Raw genomic sequence first — 21,204 nt, forward strand, 5'->3', positions numbered from 1 at the left:
ATCCGTTAAGTCCATTTGGCTCATGACTTCTCTTAGTCTGTCGACATCACTGTTTAATTTCTGTTTCCATGATCTGTCCATTGATGAGAGTGGGGTGTTGAAATCTCCCACTATTATTGTGTGAGGTGCAATGTGTGTTTTGAGCTTTAGTAAGGTTTCTTTTACGTATGTAGGTGCCCTTGTATTTGGGGCATAGATATTTAGGATTGAGAGTTCATCTTGGTGGATTTTTCCTTTGATGAATATGAAGTGTCCTTCCTTATCTTTTTTGATGACTTTTAGTTGAAAGTTGATTTTATTTGATATTAGAATGGCTATTCCAGCTTGCTTCTTCTGACCATTTGCTTGGAAAGTTGTTTTCCAGCCTTTCACTCTGAGGTAGTGTCTGTCTTTGTCTCTGAGGTGTGTTTCCTGTAGGCAGCAGAATGCAGGGTCCTCGTTGCGTATCCAGTTTGTTAATCTATGTCTTTTTATTGGGGAGTTGAGGCCATTGATATTGAGAGATATTAAGGAATAGTGATTATTGTTTCCCTTTATATTCATATTTGGATGTGAGGTTATGGTTGTGTGCTTTCATTCTCTTTGTTTTGTTGCCAAGACGATTAGTTTCTTGCTTCTTCTAGGGTATAGCTTGCCTCCTTATGTTGGGCTTTACCATTTATTATCCTTTGTAGTGCTGGATTTGTGGAAAGATATTGTGTAAATTTGGTTTTGTCATGGAATATCTTGGTTTCTCCATCAATGTTAATTGAGAGTTTTGCTGGATACAGTAACCTGGGCTGGCATTTGTGTTCTCTTAGGGTCTGTATGACATCAGTCCAGGATCTTCTGGCCTTCATAGTTTCTGGCGAGAAGTCTGGTGTGATTCTGATAGGTCTGCCTTTATATGTTACTTGACCTTTTTCCCTTACTGCTTTTAATATTCTTTCTTTATTTTGTGCGTTTGGTGTTTTGACAATTATGTGACGGGAGGTGTTTCTTTTCTGGTCCAATCTATTTGGAGTTCTGTAGGCTTCTTGTATGTCTATGGGTATCTCTTTTTTTAGGTTAGGGAAGTTTTCTTCTATGATTTTGTTGAAGATATTTACTGGTCCTTTGAGCTGGGAGTCTTCACTCTCTTCTATACCTATTATCCTTAGGTTTGATCTTCTCATTGATTCCTGGATTTCCTGTATGTTTTGGACCAGTAGCTTTTTCTGCTTTACATTATCTTTGACAGTTGAGTCAATGATTTCTATGGAATCTTCTGCTCCTGAGATTCTCTCTTCCATCTCTTGTATTCTGTTGGTGAAGCTTGTATCTACAGCTCCTTGTCTCTTCTTTTGGTTTTCTATATCCAGGGTTGTTTCCATGTGTTCTTTCTTGATTGCTTCTATTTCCATTTTTAATTCCTTCAACTGTTTGATTGTGTTTTCCTGGATTTCTTTCAGGGATTTTTGTGTCTCCTCTCTATGGGCTTCTACTTTTTTATTTATGTTTTCCTGGAATTCTTTCATGGATTTTTGAGATTCTTTCAGGCATTTTTGCGATTCCTCTCTGTAGGCTTCTACTTGTTCTCTAAGGGAGTTCTTCATGTCTTTCTTGAAGTCCTCCAGCATCATGATCAAATATGATTTTGAAACTAGATCTTGCTTTTCTGGTGTGTTTGGATATTCCGTGTTTGCTTTGGTGGGAGAATTGGGCTCCGATGGTGCCATGTAGTCTTGGTTTCTGTTGCTTGTGTTCCTGCGCTTGCCTCTCGCCATCAGATTATCTCTAGTGTTACTTTGTTCTGCTATTTCTGACAGTGGCTAGACTGTCCTATAAGCCTGTGTGTCAGGAGTGCTGTAGACCTGTTTTCCTCTCTTTCAGTCAGTTATGGGGACAGAGTGTTCTGCTTTCGGGCGTGTAGTTTTTCCTCTCTACAGGTCTTCAGCTGTTCCTGTGGGCCTGTGTCTTGAGTTCACCAGGCAGCTTTCTTGCAGCAGAAAATTTGGTCTTACCTGTGGTCCTGAGGCTCAAGTTTGCTCGTGGGGTGCTGCCCAGGGGCTCTCTGCAGCGGCAGCAACCAGGAAGACCTGTGCCGTCCCTTCCGGGAGCTTCAGTGCACCAGGGTTCCAGATGGTCTTTGGCTTTTTCCTCTGGCGTCCGAGATGTGTGTGCAGGGAGCAGTCTCTTCTGGTTTCCCAGGCTTGTCTGCCTCTCTGAAGGTTTAGCTCTCCCTCCCATGGGATTTGGGTGCAGAGAACTGTTTATCCGGTCTGTTTCCCTCAGGTTCCGGCGGTGTCTCAGGCACAGGGGTCCTGCCGCTCCTGGGCCCTCCCCCACGGGAGCCCAGAGGCCTTATACAGTTTCCTCTTGGGCCAGGGATGTGGGCATGGTGGGCAGTGTTGGTGGTCTCTTCCGCTCTGCAGCCTCAGGAGTGCCCACCTGACCAGGCGGTTGGGTCTCTCTCTCACCGGGTCTGGGAGCAGAGAGCTGCTGCGGGCCGGGATCCGCGGGTGTGGGACTTCCGGTAAACACAGAACGTGCCTGGTCCTAGAGAAATTCTGCTTCCGTGTGTCCCAAGCTTACCAGGCAGCTTTCTTGCAGCAGAAAATTTGGTCTTACCTGTGGTCCTGAGGCTCAGGTTCGCTCGTGGGGTGCTGCCCAGGGGCTCTCTGCAGCGGCAGCAACCAGGAAGACCTGTGCCGCCCCTTCCGGGAGCTTCAGTGCACCAGGGTTCCAGATGGTCTTTGGCTTTTTCCTCTGGCGTCCGAGATGTGTGTGCAGGGAGCAGTCTCTTCTGGTTTCCCAGGCTTGTCTGCCTCTCTGAAGGTTTAGCTCTCCCTCCCACGGGATTTGGGTGCAGTGAACTGTTTATCCGGTCTGTTTCCCTCAGGTTCCGGAGGTGTCTCAGGCACAGGGGTCCTGCCGCTCCTGGGCCCTCCCCCACGGGAGCCCAGAGGCCTTATACAGTTTCCTCTTGGGCCAGGGATGTGGGCAGGGGTGAGCAGTGTTGGTGGTCTCTTCCGCTCTGCAGCCTCAGGAGTGCCCACCTGACCAGGCGGTTGGGTCTCTCTCTCACCGGGTCTGGGAGCAGAGAGCTGCTGCGGGCCGGGGAGATTCAATTTCTGTTTAACACGTTATGTGAACTAGCCCTTGCCTTGCTTTCTAATATCATTGCATGATTCTGATACTCACTTAACTAGCATGTTTCTGGGAAAGAGGAAATTTGTAGTTGGACTTCTGGATGAGTCTGTTGTGAAGCAAATTAAAAACTCTGAACTCTCATTGGGACTGATGAATATCCATCTGCCCATTCTTCCAGATATTCCCTTGGAACCATTATAATTCATATAGTGTTATACATATACTTACATATATACTACTGTTTTTTTATTTTAGTTTATTTTTTTAATTAGTGACTTTTTTTATTGGATATTTTCTTTATTTACATTTCAAATGTTATCCCCTTTCCTGGTTTCCCCTCCAGAAACACCCTATCCCATCTTCCTCCCCCTGACTCTGTGAGGGTGCTCCCCCACCCACCAACTCACCCACTCCCTCCTGCCTCCTTGCCCTGGAATTCCCCTACTCTGGGACATTGAGCCTTCAGAGGACCAAGGGCCTCTCCCCACTGATGCCCGACAAGGCCATCCTCTGCTACATATGCGACTAGAGCCATGGTTCTATCCCTGTGTACTCTTTTGTTGGTAGTTTAGTCCGTGAGCTCTGGGGTGTCTGGTTGGTTGATATTGTTGTTCTTCCTGTGGGGCTGCAAACCCCTTCAGCTCCTTCAATCCTTTCTCTAACTCCTCCATTGGGGATCCTGTTCCCAGTTCAATGGTTGGCTGTGAGCAGTCTCCTCTATATTTGTCAGACTCTGGCAGTGCCTCTCAGGTGACAGCTATATCAGGCTCCTGTCAGCATGCACTTCTTGGCATTCGCAATACTGCCTGGGATTGGTGATTGACTGTATGTGGGATGGATCCCCAGGTGGGTCAGTCGCTGGATGGCCTTTCCTTCAGTCTCTGCTCCACATTTTGTCTCTGTATTTCCTCCCATGAGTATTTTGTTCCCCCTTCTAAGAAGGACTGAAGCATCCACACTTTGGTCTTCCTTCTTCTTGAGCTTCCTGTGCTCTGTGAATTGTATCTGTTATCCTCACGCTCTCCCTAGCCATGTTGATGTTGCTGTTTACAGACATCATTTACTAAAAGATACATGGCACTTCAAACACCATTTCTGTGACAAGATCAAATCAAATGGAACCTTGTCTGGGGCAATGCATTTTGCAGGCTTTTCACAGGATCATAAGCATGTTGAGATTTGTTTATTCTCTCCATTTGCCATTTTCAGTGTGTTAGCATTTACACGAGTTAGTGAGTTTGTTAGTGTCTTAGCATGAGTCAAGGTAGGCAGCGCAGTGCCAGGAAAAGCTCCAGTTTGTGTCCCTCTGCACAACACAGAAAAACACACAGAGAAAGTGCCAGATTCTCTCAAGAACGACCTTGGAGAAGTGACGCTTTATTAAATGTGAGCCTATAAGTACATACTTCTGAAATACCCGAGTGACAAGACGAGAAGAATATCTACAGAAGTCTCATGTATTGTATCCCAAAGTTCAGTTGTCGTGGTGAGACATTAGTAAGACAACAGATAGGGAGACATGGAAGTCTGGCTTCATCCCCACATCAGGGTTATCCATATCGTGAACACATGTGGAGCCTGTCTTCATTAACAGTTATTAAGTATTCGTTCTTTATAAGATGGGAAGCACACTGGTATGATGTATAAAATTAGCCGTGCTTAGCACAAGAAGCTGTAACATCCACGGTGGTAAGCCCATGTTCCTAGTGTGGCCCACCATGGCAGGCTGCTGTGGAAATCAGCTCTTGTTTCTCTTTTTGGGTGGCTGTTACCCTCTTGGAATTGTTTTCTTTATTAGTTAGTATGTAATGACTGGGAATGCTGGTTTGGATTGCTTTGCAGCCTTCTTTTTTTGTTTTTGTTTTTGTTTTTGCTTTTGTTTTTTTTTTTTTTTTGAAAAAAAAATAGGTGTTTCAATCTCATTTTGTTTGTTTAGTTCTTAATTTTAAAGAAATTTTACTTATTTTAAGTGTATGAGTGTTTTGTTTACGTGTTTTAGAAAAATTAGCTGGTTACATATAAGGCTTTAATGTATGAGAAGCACAGATATGACTTCATCTTAGAATGGGAGATGTTGTATATAGTAGATGGGAAAACAACTTTGACAGCAAGGCCGATTCAGGAAGCAAAACCAAAATGTTTTCAAAGGCTAGCAAATAATCAATTTGTCAGAATTAGTTACCGTTTTAATTGAGTTTCATGAAGCAAATGAGTCTAGGCAGCTGTCAGATTTGCCTCTTCAATGCTAGCCCAGAACGGTCTGAGCAGCGTCTCCTAGTTCGTCTTTATTCTTGTCAATTTTCTCTTATCAGATTCACCTTATCGAGAAAAACAAAATTGGCAGGAATTCTTTGTAAACACTAAATATGAACAAATATCACTGTGCAAAAGACCAGTTTTCAGTGGCATCGCTCCTTCAGATGTAAACAAACAGGAGGTTTGCTCCTTCCGAATCGTAGTTTATGTGAGCTGAAAAGCTGCCTCGTCTCATCCGAGGGATGCATTTTTAAGGAGATTTTTTTCGTAGATTAGGCAATATTTCACTCCTAGTTTAAATTTTTTAGTGTAAATTCTTAAGGGAAAAATTAGATTGTTTTATCTTCATTTTGTTTGCTTAGTTTTTAATTTTAAAGACCTTTCATTTTAAGTGTGTGAGTGTTTCGTTACATGTATGTGTACCACCCGTGTGCCTGGGACCCAGGGAGGACAGAAGGGGGCATTGGATCCCTGACACTGGAAGTATGCACTGTTGGGAGCCACTGTGTAGGGGCTGGGAATTGAACCTGAATCCTTTGGGTGAGTAGCAGTCCTCCTAATCCCTGAGTCATCTTTCCAGCCCCTCTTCCTGTGTTAGATTTCTCTACTTAATATAAATTCAGTCTACAAATCAGAACTTCACAGGATATAAAAATACTTGTCTTTTTCTGTTTGTTCATTTGAGTGCTTTTTAAAACTCACTGCAGGAAGGTGGGTGTGTCTCGGGCAGAGTCTATTTTTATGCAGCTCTGCTTGTTCAAATTATAGAAAGTGAATTTCTTTCCCTAAAAATAGGCTGTTGGTTGCCTAGTGCCTTTATCCAGAGCCTTTCTATGAGACAGTGAAGCTTTTTAACATTGTATCCTAAGTACTTCCCAGCATTGAACATTGAACAGAGAGACAACACTACGTCTTTCCGTGTGAATCTGTAATATGTAAGAACCTAGAGATCCGCCTTGAGTTGGCGTCCATTGATAGCGATTTAAATGTGAAATTGTGGGGTGGAGGTGAGTTAGAGCAGCTCACAGACACAAGAACTGAGAGCCCGTGCTGCTCGGTAGATGTTAGACACAGAGGAGCATTGTTACATTTCTCATCATTCCTCAACTGCCCTGCTAGTCATGTGAACCTGCTTATTGGTTGCCATGGCAGCATGGAACACAAGTGAAATTGATGGCTTGCTTCATGATGTGACACAGTTCCCAAGTGGTATATGTGCAGGACGGGGAGAACACATTCCTCCTCTCCCTCTCCCTCCTCCTCTCCCTCTTCTTCTCCCTCTCCCTCTCCCTCTTCCTCTCTTTCTCCCTCCCCTTTCCTGTCTTTTCTTCTCTCCTCTCTCTCCTCTTCAGAATTTTGCTTTCTGTAGCTCCCTGAAGGAAGAAGCTGTGCCTGTATTAACAGGCACCACAGATGCTGTGGTGTCTGTCTAAGATTGGTCTTCTTATGATGAAGTTACCTTCCTCACTAGATGGTAGGAAATCAACTCCGCAGCATCACAAATACGCAAAGGTTTATATAGGACAAAACCCCAGAGCACATTTCCCATGTGAGTTTCTCTGACAAACAAGCCCGAATGTTTTGTATTTTCTTATGCTTGGAGTGCTTCGAGTAAATTTGACTCTGTGTCTGCCTTTTGAAATTAATTGTTGAAATTAAGACCTATTTTCTACCTGTATTTTTTTTTCAACAAGCAAGTGAGATGTTCAATCAAATAATTGAAAGTCAGAGGAACTCTGCCAGGAAACTGCCAGCCATATAAAAGAAAGAATTTTCTTCTGGGATTTCCATTTCACCTGCCTGTTATGCTAATGTAATGCAAGGCATTATGGTAGATTTTCTATCAGATGCAGAATTCATGATCCATGGTTAGTACAGTTAAACCAAAGACAGACACTAGCCAAAAGCAAAGAGGCATCTGGTGGCTTGCTCCTGACAGCTCTTTTATAAGTTCCTCTCCCCTTGGCATAGCTAACACTTTACTGTGCTTGCTTTTCTCAATACAAGGTAGTCCTTTGTTGAAGGTCTGTACATAGTCAAATCCAAATTGAGTTACAGCATTCAGCAGAGTTGATTCATTAAGGGCTGCTCGCCACAACATACTAGCCTTTGGGTAAATCATTGTGCAGAATTTCTGTTTATCTACATACTTTCTTGAATATTCGAGCTTCCCCCCTTAAATTTGGGTTCAAAAGATGACAGTTGTTTAAGGTTTGAGCAAGGTGTGGGGGTACACATCTTTAACCCTCCTAGATAGGAGGCAGAAGTGGGTGAATCTCTCTTCTATTTCACAAGTTCTAGGACAGGCAGGGTTGTATAGACAGATTCTGGATCAAAAACTTTAAACTAAAACCAAATAGATTGATTGAAGTCAGTAAGACTCGAGAGGAGATGGGGAGATAATTTAGTTGGTACAATGTTTGCTGTGCAATTTTCATGAAGGCTTGGAGTTGCATGTTTAATTGCCATATAAAAGATGGTAGTGAGTATACATCTGTAACCCCAGAAAGTGAGTGTGGGGCGGAGGCAGAGGCTCACCAGCCAGCCAGCCTCAACCAATCAGAGACAGAGGCTCATCAGCCAGCCAGTCTGGACCAATCAGAGATAGAGGCTCATCAGCCAGCCAGCCTAGACCTATCAGAGACAGAGGCTCATCAGCCAGCCAGCCTAGACCTATCAGAGACAGAGGCTCATCAGCCAGCCAGCCTCAACCAATCAGAGACAGAGGCTCATCAGCCAGCCAGCCTCAACCAATCAGAGACAGAGGCTCATCAGCCAGCCTGTCTAGATTCATCTATGAGCTCCAGGTTCAGTGAGAGATTTTTGGAAACACTAACAGGGAGAGTGACAGGAAAAGATACTGAAGTCAGTCTTTAGCTTCCACATTGACCTATAAATATGAACGAATATACCTCCATGCATGTGTACACATGCAAATTAATACATATATACATATACATATATCTATATATCTATATATCTATATCCCTATCTATCTATCTATCTATCTATCTATCTATCTATCTATCTATCTATCTATCTATCTATCTATCTATCTATCTATATCCGTATATACATCTATATATAGATAGGTAGATATATATCTCCCCTCCACAAAGAATGTTAAGATTCTGACTCATTAAACAAGAAATACATACATGCACACCTATGTTCATGCAGACTAGTTAAGAATGAAGAAAGAAAAATTGGTATATACCAATGTACAGGTTTATCTAACTTGGCTGGTTTATGCTATAACATGTGGATGATGGGAGTTCACTGTCGGTGTAGGTGAGAACATCCTCATTATAGTCTTCCTTCAGCTTCCCAGCATGCTCTATTTCAGTTCTCATTCTTTTAATGATTTACCCTGATGTTCTGCTCACTGGCATTCGGTCCTTTTGGTTCGATGTGAGAGAATGGCAAAGTTTTCAGATAAATCTATTTTCAGAGTTTTTCACACGGGCATGACACTTCTTTTTTTTTTTTTTTTAAGAATTTTATTTATTTTACGTATGTGAGTACACTGTAGAGTGAGTACACTGTAGCTGTCTTCAGACACACCAGAAGAAGATTTCGGATCCCTTTACAGATGGTTGTGAGCCACCATGTGGTTGCTGGGAATTGAATTCAGGACCTCTGGAAGAGCAGTCGGAGCTCTTAACCGCTGAGCCATCTCTCCAGCCCGGGGCATGACACCTTAACTTCTATTGGCTTCATGTTCTCTTTGGTTCCAGCAGTGCACTCCAACTGTACTGTCCAGTGTCGCTCAGGGACCCAGGCCACTTCATACCAGCCCAAAGGAGGACACAGGCCACTTCACCCCGCTTCATACCGGTCCGCAACGCCAGTGCAAACAGTGCCTGTGAGCACCGTGAGAAATACCCCGAGCATTTTTGCAGAGCACTTTTGCCCACTGAGTGTAATAAAGCATTTCTTCTCCAGCTCCTGCTCCCTGGCTCTTTAAACTCAAGTCTTATGACTTTGCCTCCGTGCATTTTTCCTTGCTGTTCTGGCCTGAAGTTCTTTGTACTTCTGCTGAAACTCTTGTAATCAACACTAATTGCACGCAGAATCATTTAACGTTTTATGCAAATGTAAACAAATGCTTCTTTTGCCTCAGACGGGAGACAGTACCCAAAAGATAGTATCAGGATGGCTGAGAGCATGGTGCTCTGAAGACAGCTTTTACTTCCCGGTTAGAATCCCGAGTTCTCCTCTTTGTGAGAAGAAGGGAGCCCAGAGGAGTCACCTGCCTCTTCCTTATCATAGCTCAGTTTCTTCGTTTAATTTCTGCTGCTTTGTCTGGACATTGTCTGCAATTAGTTGTTTAAGCCTATTACTTTGACAATATAAATAAACTCACCCAAGTCCTTGATGTGCCTAGTTTTGAACACACACCCGGATAGGGTGTGGTTTTGTGGAAAACGGAATTGGTTTTCTGCAGACCTCTAATGGCTCTCAGAGCCACGCCATGAGCAGAGGCTTCCTGGGTTTAGGTGCAGTAAGAGAACATAAGTCACTTAGAAGATATCTTTTTTTTCCTAAAGACAAAATGATTGCTACCAAAGGAAAATAGAATTAAGGGGGAAAGCTCCTGAAGGAAATATATCTAAAAATATCTATCCCATCTCTTTAAAAAGTTTGGCAGGAACACCTGGATTTTTCTGAGTGTAATTTTAGTTAGGTAAACATTGAAAAGATATATTTTTTCTAAAAAAGGAAAGAGTACTTTTATGGAGAATGATGGTTGGCAGTCCTCTTCAACAGTAAACTGTTTTTTTAAAAAATGATTCTTCTTGTACTGTAGAATAAGAAAGTATGAGTTCAGTCAGGGCCAGTGACATGCCTGGGCTGGGTTGGTAAAGGTGCCTTGTGCCAACCTTGATGATCTGAGTTCTATTTCTGGGGCCCATATGGTGAAAGAATAGAGTTCATATCTGAAAGTTGTCCTTTGACCTCTACGTGTGGAGGGTGTCATGCACATGCATTCGTACCATATGCATGCACCCAAATAAAGTAAATTAATAAAATAGTACGTACCATATGCATGCACCCAAATAAAGTAAATTAATAAAATAGTAAGAACTCGAACAGTAATGGTGATTGGTGTCATTATTGCTTATCTGAAAACATTTACCCACAATGGGCTTCTTTCCAGGATGCCCATTTAAGAATGGAGACACAGATTGGCACTGCGGGTACTTTACCATGCAATGCTTAAGTGTTTGCTTTAATGCGTGCACTAAACAAGCCCATTAAAATATCATCTGGGGTTCACAGCTTTGTGGAATGGTCTTTATTAGGCTTTAAAAATTGGTGAGCTATCTTGAAAGCACACAGAACTGTATTTGGTAAATACCTAAACCAGCTGCCAGGCTGATAATGCTGACTTTCAGGGACTATAAGGGATAAGAATTATACCAATATCCTTGGTATATTGAATGGGGACTCAGAGGAAAACTATGACAAAATTCTGAGATGGCTTGGAGATTATAATTTAACAACTACATAAGCCATTGCTATACAAGGGCAAAGATATAAGGACGTGCATTACTCTAGCCAGAGAGCAACATAACTGGGTAAAACACATTATCCAAGGCCTTGCAGTCTGACTGTACATCCCTAGGTATGCATAGGCATAAACTTGGCACATGGTAATGTATTCACCAAGTACATGTTTGGCCCGGAAAAACATCGGTGGCATGATTTCCCAGAAGAGGAACTGGTCCTCAGTGGTGATGTTGGTCAAACTTGTCCAGCACAGCAGATTGTCAGAGAACTGGCGAAATCATCAGAATATCTCATGACTCAAAATTAGATTATATAGAACATTTTAGAACACACTGTAGGAAACAGTCAAATGGGACGGCTATAAAAAATAGGTCCTCTGTCATTCTTTCCAATTTCTAATTGCTCATGCTTTCATGAGGTTTAAAAATATCAACTATAAAATATAATTCTTATAAAGATGCTGACAGGGCTTAAATTCATGAGAGCTTATGATCAAACATGAACTCATTCAACATTCACGGCTTTTATTATAGTTTGGATAATAATTCTCCCATATGTTCTTTCTCCCGTGTTAAAGGCTTGGCCCCCAGTTTGTGGTACTGCTGGAAGGTAGGTATTGGATGTCTGAGTTCAAGGCCTGATTGGTCTACAGAGCAAGTTTCAGGATAGCCAAGGGCCACACAGAGAAACCCTGTCTCAAGCAGCAACAACAAACCAAACCAAACCAACGAAACCAAAAAAAAAAAAAAAAGAAATAAAAAGTTTGTCCTTAAGAGTTAAATTCTAAATGTTTATTTTAGTATAGTAAAAATTGAAAACATTTCATTTACTCATGAATATTAATATAGTTGAACATGAATATATGGTGGTGATAATGACAACTGGCCTCCAGCCAGTTTAAACTTGGCCCACAGTTTGGCAGACTTTAGTCCCTAGCTGACTGACGTCATTGCTTTTGGACTTGTAGGAAGGCAATGGTACAGGGAGGAGGAAGCTGAGAAACTGAGAAGAGTAGTGAGGCTCCAAATCCCTTTCTCTGGCCTATCCCGATCACTTAAGACCTAAGTCCCATCTTCTAAGGTTTCTACCACTTCAACACTGTTAGCCTGGGAACTAAGTCTCTGCTAGATGGGCCTTTGGGGGAAGCATTCAGATCTAAAATAAAGACTGTATGCCATATAATTAGGTCTAACCTGTGGCTCAAGGCCACAAACATCTTAGGATAGCTAGGACTGTGGTCCCATTTGTTTGTAAATAACAAATGTCATGCTTCAATGTTGGTGTACAGTATTTTATTAATCTCTCTACCAACTTTATAACATAAATAAGTCATAGCTTACAGGTGACCAAACACAGTCAGTGACATGCAAGAATGCCTACCAAGGTTGCCGTCTAACAAGTATAGACCAGTGGTTTGACTAAATTCCTGAGCTCAGGTTTACTTCACTCTGATTATTAAGTATTACTTTTTTCTTGGTCAAAAACAGTGATATTAAGCAATGTGCTAATTAACCTTGCTACTTTTTTTTTGAGTTCTGTAACAAGCCCCTAAAGTCTCTATAGCTTTGTCACAGATTCAAATGTAGCTGATGTTTCACATTGGATCTCATACGTTCTGTAGAGTTCCTCTGTCTTATTTCAGGTTCGCTCCTGCAGTACTGCAGTCCAGCACAATAGACTTTATAAGCCAACAAAGTAATAAGAGTCTGCAGATCCCAAACCCAGGGAGAAAACAAGAGCTAGTCCCCGGGTCTGTAAAAACACCACGCTGACTTCTCTTTCCTCAAGAGCGAGAGACTCTGCTGGCCACATGCTTGAATGTGTCCGTGGGAACTGGGGATATCAAGGGTGGGGTCGCCTGAATTGGACGATCTGCTGTTAGCAGAAGCTGGAAATGTTTAGGACTACATCTGAGTCACAGGGCTTTGAACTATGGATTTATTCTGACAGCTGCTTTTAATTAAAGCAGCTTGGCCTGCTTGGATTCTGGCAGGTCAGCTGTTCAGACAGCTCCCATTCTTTGGAACGGTTCTGACTTTCCCAAGCTTTTGCTCAGCATCTTGGATTTTGTTTTCATTTCCATTTTCAGATTTATAATCGCTTGGATACCAATTGCTGCGGATTCAGACCTCGCAAGGAAGACGCCTGTGTACAGAATGGACTGAGGCCAAACTGTGAGGACCAAAGTTCTGTGACTTTAGCACACATTATCCAGCGAAAGAATGACCCAAGGCATTTGGTCTTCATCAACAATAAGGGCTTCTTTGACAGAAGCGAAGACAACTTGAACTTCAAATTGTTGGAAGGCATCAGAGAGTAAGTGTTGTGTTTATTGTGGAAGTCCCATCCCACTCTCTAGATTGTTCTGGAATTCGCTGTGTAGCTCAGGCTTTCCTGGAACTTGTTGTCATTCAAGCTGACCTTAAACTTGCAGTCATCCTCCTGCTTCAGCTTTCAGGGGGCTAGAATTGCAGGAAGGATCTGGTATGCCCAAAACGAAGAGTACATTTTCTAATTGAGTGACATCTTGGAAGACCACGTATATGTTAATAATTAGTAATGTTTTGTGAAAACTCGCACCTTGTGTTAGATATATTTAATTTCTAAAGAAACTATAAGTGTGGGAATAGAGATGCAGACAGTACATCTACACCCACACAGCTCCTGCCACAGTCTGCCATCACTGCCATGGTCAACTTTCATTGTGAAGACCCATGTGGGTGAGGTTGGACATATGCAGGGCTGTCAGGAGGATGATAATAAGGTGACAGAGGCTCCATTGTGAGAGCACAGGATTGAACATGGCAGGAACAATAGAAATGTCTAAATCTGTAATCAACTATTTGGCCTGTCCATGGAACTAATATGCATGGTAAGATGCTGGATTCATGATTAACCCATGACTATTATGAATATAGTTAGGAAAGAGCTCTCTGAAGGGTAGGGCACCAGAGGACAGCTGGCCCTTTAAACTGGGTAGGAGGGCTTTTGAGTACTCAGAAGTCTTTTTGGCAGACACACTATGGGGCTGGGTCTTGAAAACTACAAAGGAGGGGCTGCAGGAAGCTAGACAAAGAAGAACTGTTGTACTCAAGATTGGCCCCAAACTCAGAGGTGACTCAAACCATTTGGGAGACATTTGGTAGGACTTAGAAAGGATATAGAGTAAACAGGGAGGCAGCATTGAGCTAAAGAGCTGTGCTGTAGAAGTAAGAACACAGTGGGTCTTGTGGGACACTCAAGCATTTGTGGATAGTACAGACGCATATTGATGGCTTCTGGTGGGGAAGCAGGGGGAAGAGTGGTGGGGAGGCCTGGAAGGGCATTGGGGAGAAGGACTCAGTTTTCTTTAGAGGGTTGGCCATGGGAAGTCTGACCGTGCTTCAGTGAATATATGGGCAACAGAATTTGAACTTTTTTTTCTTTTTTTCTTTTTTTTCTTTTTTTATCATAATAAATATTCTTTTTTTTTCTTTTTTTTATTATTAACTTGAGTATTTCTTATATACATTTCGAGTGTTATTCCCTTTCCCGGTATCCGGGCAAACATCCCCCTCCCCTTCCTTATGGGTGTTCCCCTCCCAACCCTCCCCCCATTGCCGCCCTCCCCCCACCAGTCTAGTTCACTGGGGGTTCAGTCTTAGCAGGACCCAGGGCTTCCCCTTCCACTGGTGCTCTTACTAGGATATTCATTGCTACCTATGAGGTCAGAGTCCAGGGTCAGTCCATGTATAGTCTTTAGTTAGTGGCTTAGTCCCTGGAAGCTCTGGTTGCTTGGCATTGTTGTACATATGGGGTCTCGAGCCCCTTCAAGCTCTTCCAGTTCTTTCTCTAATTCCTTAAACGGGGGTTCTATTCTCAGTTCAGTGGTTTGCTGCTGGTATTCGCCTCTGTATTTGCTGTATTCTGGCTGTGTCTCTCAGGAGCGATCTACATCCGGCTCCTGTCGGTCTGCACTTCTTTGCTTCATCCATCTTGTCTAATTGGGTGGCTGTATATGTATGGGCCACATGTGGGGTGAACTTTTTTTTCTTTTGCTTCTTCCTTTTTCAGGGAAGGAGCAAGTTCGCAAGGTTGGGAGGGCGGAGTTGGAAGGATTGGGAAGTGAATGTGATCTGGGTGCATGATGTGAATTTCCCAAATAACCAATAAAAATATGTTGAATAAAAAGTGTAGCTGGAGCTGGCTACAAAGTCTGATCAGTCCCACCTCAGTTATGGAAGCCATGAGTAAATTTCACAGAAAGTGGAGCCATACTTGTTCCCATGTTAGTTGGGAATAAGATTCCAAAAGGAATTAGGTTTGATTGGAAGCTTAAGAGCTTGGGGCTGGGGATTTAGCTCAGTGGTAGAGCGCTTGCCTAGGAAGCTCAAGGCCCTGGGTTTGGTCCCCAGCTCCGGAAAAAAAGAACCAAAAAAAAAAAAAAAAAAAAGAGCTCACAAGATAGTGACAGCACCGCCCACCCCAGAGCTGAACATCAGGATAACAGCCCAGTAAGTCTGAAGCTAATGGTAGAACTCATCACTTCCAAGCCTATAGCCACTGTTTTTCCTTTGTGGCAACTTGTGTTTGCATTCTAATGTTAATACCCCTCCTCCCATGCTAATACTCTTACTGGCATGGGGCTCAGTGTGTTTCATATCCACATTTCAATCATTTCCTCCCAACTTTGTACTTAGATAACATGGATTTTGTAAACTCTCAACACTTTCCTGTGGGTTTTGAGAGTGCCAGGAGGCTCCCCCCCCCCCAGCCTTCCCTTGTTGCTGCTCTTTAGGACTCTGTCAGTTGAAGGCAGAATGCGTGGCAGATTCTCTCTTTTAAATGTCTGAGCCAAGGAAAATTTATGCATAGGGAAATTCACATTCCTAAGACATCTCTTATTAAGTTGATATTACAGGGACTTAAATTTCTTTGCAGCACTGAGAGTGCCGAGGGCATACATCTATCTATCTTAAACATTCACAAAAATATGAATACTTTTATTTATTCTTTCAAAGAAGATTAAACCTTAACTGCATTATGGGGTATAATGGATTTAAGGGTAAATCTCCTTTAAACATATAATTCACACATTAATAAGCAAAAGTGAAGTCTTTGTTAGGCTTAGAGTCACACACTGATATTTCCTTTAACCAAGGCAATGTAAAAACCAATAGCAGAATAATGGTTTTTCTTTTCTTTTATGAACAGGACTTCTAGTCATTGAAGAGTCTGGCAGTTTTATTCTCATCTCATGCATGCTGCCTAAGCTAACTTGGTTGAAAGGCTATAGAAATAATAATTATGGATATTAATACATTATACAACAAAACACTAAGACATAGCCCACAAGACTGCACAGTACATGCTTTAAGGGGACTCAGAGCACACAAGATTATTTACTCTGTCCAGCTCAGCAATCTTTGGTCTCTGTCATCACCAGGATTCTTGACTCTGGATCCCTAGTGTCTAATGTGTCACGTGTCTTGTCCCCAAGTGTGTCTTTAAATATATGTCTTTAAGTATATGTTCTTGCCCTGATGTTTTTAGGGTGCAACTAAATTTATTTGAAAGTCACTTTGAACCCCAGTGATTATATGGCACAGGTCTTCTGCAAGCTAGAAGAGGCCAAGCTGGAGGTGTAGCAGAACCTAACCTATGAGCAGAAATTTTCTAAGACCTTGTGACACTATACATGCTAGACCCTGGTTCTAGTCTAGTTTTTATATATATAATCAAGTTCAATGAAATCTCTCAATTATTCAGTCAGGTTCTTCTTAAGTGACTTCAGGATGTCCAGTGAGGTGTCATTGAATATCCTTGCTCAGTAGTTTTGCTGACTTTGTTTGAAAACAATTGGCAGCTTTCTGTTATTGTAAGTAATGACTGAAGTGATCATCATACAAAATGGGAAGATTTACTGTGACTTACAACTTTAGGGATTTCAGGACATAGCCACCTGGCTCTGCTTCTTTGATCTTTTTTTTTTTTTTTTTTTTTTTTTATTAACTTGAGTATTTCTTATATACATTTCGAGTGTTATTCCCTTTCCCGGTTTCCGGGCAAACATCCCCCTCCCCCCTCCCCTTCCTTATGGGTGTTCCCCTCCCAACCCTCCCCCCATTGCCGCCCTCCCCCCATAGACTAGTTCACTGGGGGTTCAGTCTTAGCAGGACCCAGGGCTTCCCCTTCCACTGGTGCTCTTACTAGAATATTCATTGCTACCTATGGGGTCAGAGTCCAGGGTCAGTCCATGTAAAGTCTTTAGGTAGTGGCTTAGTCCCTGGAAGCTCTGGTTGCTTGGCGTTGTTGTACTTTTGGGGTCTCGAGCCCCTTCAAGCTCTTCCAGTTCTTTCTCTGATTCCTTCAATAGGGGACCTATTCTCAGTTCAGTGGTTTGCTGCTGGCATTCGCCTCTATATTTGCTGTATTCTGGCTGTGTCTCTCAGGAGCGATCTACATCCGGCTCCTGTCGGTCTGCACTTCTTTGCTTCATCCATCTTGTCTAATTGGGTGGCTGTATATGTATGGGCCACATGTGGGGCAGGCTCTGAATGGGTGTTCCTTAAGTCTCTGTTTTAATCTTTGCCTCTCCCTTCCCTGCCAAGGGTATTCTTTTTCCTCATTTAAAGAAGGAGTGAAGCATTCACATTTCGATCATCCGTCTTGAGTTTCGTTTGTTCTAGGGATCTAGGGTAATTCAAGCATTTGGGCTAATAGCCACTTATCAATGAGTGCATACCATGTATGTCTTTCTGTGATTGGGTTAGCTCACTCAGGATGATATTTTCCAGTTCCAACTGCTTCTTTGATCTTTTAGTGGTACAGTACACTGTGGTGGTACTAAATGCTACTGTATTTATATTAGCCATTTCCTTTCCCTTAACCAATGCAGTGTAAATGACACTAGTAGAGTAATGGTTTGCTTTCCTTTATGAACAGGACTTTTATAGCCAAGGATGGGGAGGTCCTTTTCACCAATGACCAGGAATTGAAAGAGAGAACGAGGAAGGGGTGGAGTCCTAACATCTCTTTTAAGGCGTGCCCCAATGACACCATCTCCCACTACCCCTCGCCTCCTAAAAGGTTCACCACCCCCCAGACATAATATCCCAAGGACTAAGTCTTTAATGCATGGATATTTGGGAGACATTCAAGATCATTCAAGACATAGAGCATCATGTAATACTCCACTCAGGAAAACACTGGCCTTGCACCTAACCATGTCTATTGTTCTTACTCAGCTTGTGCCATGTTTGTGAGACGTTCTGGGTGCAAACTCCTTGACCTTTTGACATTTATACACACCCCTACTCCCTCCTCTTCAGTGTTTCCTAAGTCCCAGATGTGGGAGTTGTTTTGTAGATGAATCCATTTGAACTGGACTATACATGCCAGGATGCCTCAATTCTATAATTGGAACCAGAGGAAATTCTTCCTTTAATTGAGTTTTTTTTTTTTTAATAATTTCTCTTTTGCTCTATCACAAGTCTGAGGTCATCACACTTTAAACCTAACTGCTGCTCAGGGAGGATATTCCACTGAAACCACACATGTTTTGCTTCTCACCATTTTTTTCCCTCAAACTCCACCTTGTTACTGATGAGAGCAGACAAAGGCTTTCGGTAGGAGACATGGAGCTTAAGATGACGGGAAATACATCTTCAGACCTAATGAGATCTTAATTCTATGCCTCTCTTCGCCAGTCTTTAATGACCTTTAAATAAGGAATTAGTATGTCGAGTTCTGAATGGATTAGATAATTTGGTTCATTCAAAGCACATTTTTCTTGTATTTTATTTTTAGGGGAAGTGTCTGCTTGACAGTGACAAAAACATTTTGGTTTTCTAGGTATTATTTGATAATGTGATTTATGAGACTAATGAAGGCAGAGCAAGTGGGGGAAGAAAGAATATTTCTGAGCAACATAAAGAATGCTAAGAATGAAATATTGTGTTATCTTTTCAGGTTTCCTGAATCTGCAGTTTCTGTTTTGAAGAGTCAACACTTAAGGCAGAAGCTCCTGCAGTCTCTGTTCCTTGATCAGGTTTATTGGGAAAGTCAAGGAGGCAGGCAAGGGATTGAGAAGCTTATCGATGTCATAGAGCGGAGAGCCAGAATCCTTATCACCTACATCAACGCACATGGAGCTAGAGTATTACCTATGAACGAATGACAAATGGCTTTCCGCCTCAAGGGCTGTACATGTGTCACACTTGGTTTTTCTTTAATTAAAGGTATCAACCTTAAGTGTTTCTAGGAATGAGGCAGCATAGTTGAATACATGAAACTGACGCAGTTTATACCATGAACTAAGTTTAAAAAAGTTTGTAGAGTTTAAAGGTATGCAGATTCAAGAAGTTTCAGAATAACATATTGCAAAATGCCTGATGATATTTTTTACTTAAGACTCTGATATGTGTGTCACAGTATTGTCATTGTGCAATGACCCAAATGATTATTCCTACTGATGTTTAAACCATTTTGATGTCATTTGATGGGACAGTATAAACTGGCTCTTCTAATAAACCATTCCCATGACATTTGACTGATCTGACCAGCTGCTAGCAGTGAATTTATTGACATCCTCTCATTGCTGATGGGTACAACAGCTATCCCAACCCTATTCAGAGGCAATTCTCCATCAGGAATTTGAGGCATGAGCTCTGCACGAGCAGCAGTCCTAAAACAACTTCTAAGTAGACATAGAAGTAGATTCATTACAAATGACAAGTATATTTTCTAGAGCCTCAGATAATCAGCTACCTCTGAAAAACAAAAACCTCTCCTCCTATCCTTCCCTTTTTAAGAAGTTTATTGACAGCATAGAAATGTCATAACAATGATGTATTAATTCAATTTTGCTGTCTCAATTATGACCCAATTTATGCCCTGTGGTTAGAAAACTAAGGAAGTGTAAGGCATGTTGTTACCTGTTTGAAAATTTACTTGTAGAGTCTCTTACTGCTTTTATTGGTTGGTTGGTTTAAAAAAAAAGTTAAGGTTTCATGTAGCCCAGGCTGGCTTTGAACTCTTTGTTCATCAGTGGCCTTCTGGTCTTCTGATGCTCTGTCTCCCAAGTGTTGGGATTACAGACAGGTATGTGATGCCATGTCCCAGAGTGCCCAGTATCACACTTGGGTCTTCAGTCATGTTAGAGAGACACTGTATGACTATGCCCATAAACCCAGACCACTTTTAATGAATACTTAACAATTTGTCATTTTATAAAGGATATGCTGTAATTTATGAAGTTTTTCTTTGATCACAGAAGATTACATTGGTATAATTAGGTTTCATCTGATTTAATTGATATTACCTAGGTATTGATATTAAATTGATAAATTGATATTATCTAGGTATCAGATATTAAATACACATATAGATCAGTTCAATACAAGAAGTTGCAATGAAACCCAACACACATGACTGGATCTTCTCATAAAGAACATATGGATAGAAAGCGTATTGCAACAAATTAAGCAAGATTAAGTCTCAATTAATTCTTCCCCAAATCCCTCTACCAAATTTTTCACTGGGTTGAAAGAACTGAGACACACAAGGTTCATGCTCTGAGTCTGTCTGTCCTGGGAGACTTTGCCAGGTCATTCCTTATCCTACTTATATGGAGCCTTTGAATCTAGAGCATATCATGTCTCTCTCGATTTCAACTCTTCTGTGCCTTATTTGAAAGGCCATGAATAGCCAGCTACGGTGATACATAGCTGAAATCCCAGCACCCAGGAAGCTGTGGAAGGATTGTAAATCTGAGGCCAGTCCGGTTCATAGTGACATCCTGTCTGAAATGTGCCCCTCCCTTCATAGAAGCTGATTTACTGACCTTTTCTTCTTTTGGAAACTTAAAAATAAAGCATTACACATTTTTATCATATTTCTCGTCTCCTCTTTTTCAGTTTTGTTCCTAATGTACACAACATTTTCCATATTCTGATGAAGAATAATTTGATATCGATGTCAACTTTTAAAAACACAGCAATATAGACTACATCATGGGGGTAAAAACACTTGTGTAGATTATAACTGATACAAACACACCGACATGTCAAAAAGAAAGCCAAAATGTTAGGTCTAAGAGAAGACAGACCAAGGGAAGAGCTGAGTCTCTTGGCTTGGCTTTCAAGGCTCACGTCCAAGCACTGCACCTACCATCCTGCAGGTTTCCTTTCCCTTGGCACGCCATGTTGAACTTTGCCATGCTCTCTGCAGTTCTCTCCACTGTGACCTGAGAATGACTGGGCCCTGGTGAGTTCCCATGATGGTTGCTCTCTGTGAGTTTTGTCTCACAAACTATCTTCTCAATCATCCTTGCGAGCACTTTTA

At 42.0% G+C, this 21,204-nt stretch overlaps 1 protein-coding gene across 2 annotated transcripts in view; it reads left to right on the forward strand.

The window, feature by feature from the left end:
* Gask1b (golgi associated kinase 1B) overlaps positions 1 to 20,755 on the forward strand; it is a 64,869-nt gene extending 44,114 nt beyond the window's left edge. For both annotated transcript variants that reach the window (XM_006232514.5, NM_199105.2), the window contains 2 exons: positions 12,971 to 13,197; positions 18,832 to 20,755. In XM_006232514.5, coding sequence (XP_006232576.1) covers positions 12,971 to 13,197; positions 18,832 to 19,039 — 435 coding nt within the window. In that variant the 3' untranslated portion in view covers positions 19,040 to 20,755. The remainder of the gene's footprint in view (positions 1 to 12,970; positions 13,198 to 18,831) is intronic.
* The last annotated feature ends 449 nt before the right edge of the window (positions 20,756 to 21,204 follow it).

Source organism: Rattus norvegicus, chromosome 2, assembly GCF_036323735.1.
Source record: "Rattus norvegicus strain BN/NHsdMcwi chromosome 2, GRCr8, whole genome shotgun sequence".
NCBI classification, from domain to species: domain Eukaryota; kingdom Metazoa; phylum Chordata; class Mammalia; order Rodentia; family Muridae; genus Rattus; species Rattus norvegicus.